Source organism: Podarcis tiliguerta (assembly GCF_965153285.1).
Source record: "Podarcis tiliguerta genome assembly, chromosome: 1".
Classification (NCBI taxonomy): Eukaryota; Metazoa; Chordata; class Lepidosauria; order Squamata; family Lacertidae; genus Podarcis; species Podarcis tiliguerta.
Window position 1 is genome coordinate 86,348,508 of NC_139534.1, and position 6,000 is coordinate 86,354,507.

At 39.7% G+C, this 6,000-nt stretch overlaps 1 protein-coding gene across 50 annotated transcripts in view; it reads left to right on the plus strand.

Annotated features, from left to right (window-relative positions):
• The window catches only part of MADD (MAP kinase activating death domain), a 79,181-nt gene extending 76,154 nt beyond the window's left edge, over positions 1-3,027 (plus strand). For all 50 annotated transcript variants that reach the window (XM_083456323.1, XM_083456283.1, XM_083456294.1 and 47 more), the window contains one exon: positions 1,467-3,027. In XM_083456323.1, coding sequence (XP_083312449.1) covers positions 1,467-1,574 — 108 coding nt within the window. In that variant the 3' untranslated portion in view covers positions 1,575-3,027. The remainder of the gene's footprint in view (positions 1-1,466) is intronic.
• The last annotated feature ends 2,973 nt before the right edge of the window (positions 3,028-6,000 follow it).

The following is a 6,000-nucleotide window of genomic DNA, read 5'->3' on the forward strand; positions in this document are numbered from 1 at the left end:
AAAGTCAAGTGGTTAACAATATGTTTGGGCTATGACCTAGAATAAGAAATAGACCTTCCACATACTATTTTCACTCTGTGTATAATGTTGAACCTGTAGGTGGAATTTTGGTATCATTTCCTTTAAACATTACCTCCATAGATCTCCTGATGCTTTGCCACAAACTCAAACGAGTTGTTTTTTTATTGCATAAAAGTCTTTTGCGGCCAGCCAGAGTCTGGATGGCACATAAAATGGTTGCACTGTTGTGTAATTAGTACTTTCACTTTGTGAAGTCATCTACTCAGGATGAAGACAGATTTAATACAGAAACATTATGTTTGTCTGGCACCTCAGCTGCAGTGCAAACCCAGCTTCCTCCTAGTTTTGCAGCGCCCCTCCCAATATTTTTACTGAGTTTACAGTTAAAAGGTATTTATGATACAAGTGACCACAAAAGGCATAAGAAATTCAGGAGGGCAACATACCTACTCAGTTGTGATCTTACAGATTTGTACGTGAAAGACTGAAAAAACAAAAGCAATTTTTACCACAAACAAACAACAACAATAATAATTATGCACTATTTTTGCAGCTGAAATGATATATGTGCATATCAGTGAATGGAATGCCAACCTTGCCCCTCCATAATGCTTCAAGCAAGCTGCTCCCTCCCTGCCTTTATCTTTTGTAAAGCACTGCATGGTTGTTCATTTAAGCACTGATTCATCTCTTGATTTTGCTTTGCCTCCATAGTAACAGTAGGGCAGTCTGACTTCTGAGAATGCACCTCCTTTTGGCAGCAAACACTCATAAAGGGCTTCCAAATTAGATGTCCTTCCTATCATAGAATTTAATAAGCTCCATGCATAAACAGTTTACGCAGAGCCAGTCTTTATAGAATTCAATCTTGAAGAGCAAAGGTATGTTTTAAATCAGGGCAGTCCAACTTTTCATACCAACTAGGCCATAAGAATACTTTGACACAGAACTCTCAGGCTGCACACTGCCTTATTGCATGGGGCGGGGGGAGCAAGGCCATAATATGATGCCCCCCTCCGGCACAGCCCTCACATTGCCTCCCCAAAGCTGGGAAAGCACAAACTAGGATTTGGGAATGAGGAAGGAGGACTCTAGGACTCTCTAGAACCCTCATGCCTCCTTCCCAAAGCCTAGCCTCACCCGGCTTTGGGAAGGCAGCACCGGGGGGGGGGCACTAAAAAATGCATTGAGGGCCACATATGGCCCTTGGGCCACTCACTTGAGTGCTCCATTTTAAATGCAAGTAAGGGCACTGGAAAAATGTACACCTGTTATTACCTTAATTTGAGATAGATGAATCACCAATTTCAAGGCATTACATCTCATCTATTGGAGCTTTCTATAATTGTTCTCGAAGTAAAGGAACTCTAAGGTATACAATAAATACAATCCAGAGTCCTTTAATTACTCAAACCTTCACTGTTGTCTTTCCTAATGTCTTCTAGGCTCATGAGATCTGCTACTCGGTATTGTGTCTCTTCTCTTATGTGGCTGCAGTTCGTGGGAAAGAAGCAGAAGGCAAAAGCAAGCCACCTCGCCCAGTCTCCAGCTGATCAACATCACCACTGGAAATCCATTGACCTGTAATACTCCCTTTTCTATGGCTGTTATTGGAGCTCACATAACCATCTCTTATGAAAACTTGTTTGTTTATCTATGGCCCTGCAAGTCCCCTTTACAAAAGTCAGACTTAACTATTCATTTGTGTGCTGAAGCTGTTCTTCTCCAGCACTTCTTGGCATCCTTTCTAGAACTGAGTGTGGTCTGCTCTGGCCACGCTCTTGGAATTAGCTGTCCCAGACGATTTGCTCACATGAGGTTCGGCTCTCTTTATTTTACAGTGATACCATTGTTTGACTTTTTATTTATTTATAGAATCAAGCCTCTGTTTTCATATTTTCTGTTATGTATGCGATGAAAGCAACTCAGTGTTGCCTGGCTCACCCGTTGCTGCTGCTGCTGCTGATAATGTGCTTTACTGTACATTATTTTGTTCCTTGCTCTCCAGACTTAACTTTGTCAGCATGGAATTCCTTTCACGCGGCCCTTTTTTGTCTGCAAGCTGCTCCAACCCATTCCACAGAAAGGCATGGTTGTTTGAGAGTGGAAGCAAAACTACACACATGTCTGGTCATGGTGTCTTCAGAGGAATGGGTGGAAATCAAGGCACAGGAAGGATGATGCAGTCCAGTGTGCATGTACTGTACATATTCTTTTAAACAGGAGACTAACATTTTGCTGACATTCCAGTTCAGTTCCGTAGTACATGCTCATAGTGATAGACTTCTTCATGGTAAACGTCTAGAATTAAGTGAAGAAAGGCAAATCTCCACCACCACCATCACCACCAAAATCAACACAGTGCTATTGGTTAAATCATTACATACTCACATAAAGCTTCAGTATTTAGAGCACCCTATAATTCTGTTGTATATTGTTGGAAACACATCAAAACATAAAATGGTTGTGAGGATGCAAATGTTTGTCCATAGCACTGTATATCCTCATTCCAAGTCTCCTTTTAGCCATTGCTTCTGTCAAATTGTACATGTATATTAAAGAATTTTGCAAACACCGTGCTACTGTGCAATGAAGCCTCCCTCCCAGGTAAAGTATCATTTGATTTTTTTATTTCTAAGTAAGCTGGAAAATGAATATTTAATATGCCTTTTATTTTTTCATGGACTGTACTGGACTCTAATGCAAACATGCACCCAGGGTACTTGAAGGAGAGGATCTGCAGTATATAACAAACTGTAGAACATCTGACTGACTTCTCTGACTCATTTTGGAGTACCATATGAGTTCACAGGGTTTATTGGCAATCTGCCTCCAGAAATCATTGGGATTGTTCCATTCAGCTTGGTCTGTGTGGTGGTTGAATGGACTGTGTATTATGAATGAGTTGCCAGGGAGGGAGGGAAGATGTACATATTTCAGCCCCACATCTATTTATAGAAAAGTGTACAGTTGTGTGAATGTGAAAATAAACTACCATTAAACCACCTTGACTCTCGTGGTTTGAACTGCTTTCGTTTTGCTTACTGTTTAAAATTTAGTGATTTAAGTTTCAAATAAAGCCAAAACATGTGACTGAGGAGGCCCTATATGTTTATATACTAATAGATCTCATTATCTAGCTACAAGAGCACTCTCCTTGCACAAGTGGGAAGAATAAATAGGCTTGAGAGAAATCAGTCATATGAAATGATTTCATTGTTAATTCAATAGCTAACAATATAGGCAAAGCTGGCAAATATTTTATACCTGCGTACATTCCATATGATACTCTCAACATAATTTTGCATAATTTTTAATTTTCTGTAACAGTTTGTATTATGTATTCCATTGGCAGTTTGGGAGCTTCAGAGAGAGAGAGCGAGAACTTCAGATTTGTATTGATTTTTATAGAGTTTTACTGATGCCTCCCCTGCTGGCTTCACCCATGAATTATAAAGATGGATTCAGGGAATAAAAACCATAGCATACATAAAGAGAGTCTCTGTAGGAAGTTGAGATATTGCTGCTGCTTTGGAGTTAACTCTCTCTACATACTTTCAAACATTTTTTTATCTATAACTGTGAAGGTTGCAAGCTTGATTTTTCTTACAATAAAACTTGAGATAGCTATGAAGCAGAATTTTGTTTCAGATTCTAGTTTTGGTCTATTGTGAATTAAATAGTACAGTACTAGCAGTTAGTTGTTAGTTTGACCTTCTCCTAAAAAAAAAATACTATTTCCCCTGAAATGTTGCTCTTTTATCTGAAAATTATACAGAATATGTCATTCTAGGTCTTCTGGGATTTTGGAATGGATGTTCTAGCAGCAACAAGGCTGCAGATCCTCCATATTTTGTCTGGATTCTATCCCATTCTCTTCAAAACAGGGTACCCACAAAGGAGGGCAGTACTTAAAACTTATGGCCATGTTCTGAATTGTATTGTTGTGAATCTCTGGCTGTCTTTGATCATAGGAAAGGAAAGCTGCTTTCTGGCTTGCTCTTTTTCTTTGGACTGTTACATTTCTCTATTTCCCTTCCTAACCTCCTGAGGTACATTATTCTCAGTAAGGTTTGTTGGTTATTTGCTGGCTGAGTATCTTAAGTAAGGGTTATTTTAAGACTTTCTCTATTGTCCGCCTCTTAGCTTGGGCATGCCAGTTCAAGCTCAGGGATAACAGATGGAGGCTGCAATAGTTAGCACTTTCAATCTTTCACCACTTCAAGCCATTTTAGGATGTGGTCCTTATGTCACACAATGTATGGTCTTCAGAAATAGGATCCACTTACTCGACTGCTTTGCTGTCCTAAAATAGATGTCTCTGCTTTGAGTGGCACTTCAACTATATCAGTAGGGCTTAAATGCATCTGGGTTTCCTCTAAGAAACATAAAATGGAGTCCATGTTGGTATTGCATAACAAGTTGCAAAACAAGTGAGATGATGCCTGCTAGAAATGACTTGTGAGTTTTGGCAACAAAACTCTTCCTCAGGCTGAATGTTCAAGAAAAGTACATAAAAGCAAAAAGGAGGAATGAGAGATGCTTCTGTGCAAGGTAGAGCGTTAGTCTGGCCCTTCTTGTCTGCAGACTTTTTAAAAAGTCATGCTGGTAGAAAGAAGCAGATGGGGGCAGTGTGATATGTTCTGAGAAAGATTAAGATTTTAGCCTTAATCCAATTACAGTCAAACCAGCTAACCAGGGTTTCAGTTTACAACAAGGCTGCAGGGATAAAGCAGTAATGGAAGATTGGTTCCGTTTCAAAAAAATATACAAACCATAAGGAGGAAAAAAACTGTGTTCAGGATGTGTGAGAACTATTTAGAAATAAATAAAAGGAATACACATTCCTTTATACTTTGTTTCAGAGCCTTTGTGTGACTTGAAACTCTGCAATGTATTTTGAAAGCTGAATCGTGTAAAAGCAATACACTCTTGGTCCAGGTACATTACAGACCTCAGAATTGTGGCATTCAAAACAAAGCCCTTGCCTCTAAATAATATTGTCATTTTCTTCTCTGTTCTCTTCTCACATTTGAAAAAGGGGGGGGGGGCATTACCAGTTTGAAGGCTTGATTCAGGAGATAAAGGGTGCTTCCAGGCTGGGCTTTAATCTGCAAAAAGGTCATTGAATACGAATGGGTTGCTTAAAAAAAAATTTACTGGATTTTCCCTGGAAAATTCAGATTAAATAGGGAAAATAAGGGCTGGCATTTTTTTATGCCAACAAAGTCATGTGAATGATGGGGGGGGGGGTGTTACAAAAAAAACATTGCATGCCAGAGGAGCACTGATACCACAATAAACACCCTTTGGTTCCTGTATAGATGATAAATATTGGATAGAACTGTGCAGCTCCAACTCCTGGGTTAGAGGCAAGTGGAGAAGCCCTCCTACTTATTGCATGTCTAGACTATTTCACTGTAATGTTGACCTTTTTGAATTGTTGTCTTATTTGAGTTTATTGATACATTTTATAACAAATTGTTATGCACTTTGATGACAAAGTTGCTGGTTGAAGACCACTTTGGGTCATCAACTACTGTTGAAAAGTAGTATTAGTTTAGTCTAAATCGAAATATAGGTACAGGGCACTGTTTGGTGGTTCAAAAAGTGTCCAGAACTTAACATAATGAAGTCTGTTAGTATTTTCTTCAGTTTCAGGAGTGGGGAAAAATAATCTACAGCCAAGGGTAAACCAGGCTGGAGCACATCTAGCTTCAGAAATATCTATTTCCCCCCATTTCCTGAACATACGCCTACCCTGAGAAGGTTCTGTTACTCAGTATCAGGGGTCAGCAAACTTTTTCTGCAGGGGGCCGCCGGTCCACTGTCCCTCAGACCTTGTGGGGGGGGCGGACTATGTTTTTTTTTGGGGGGGGGGTGAACGAATTCCTATGCCCCACAGATAACCCAGAGATGCATTTTAAATAAAAGGACACATTCTACTCATGTAAAAACAGGCTGATTCCTGGACCATCC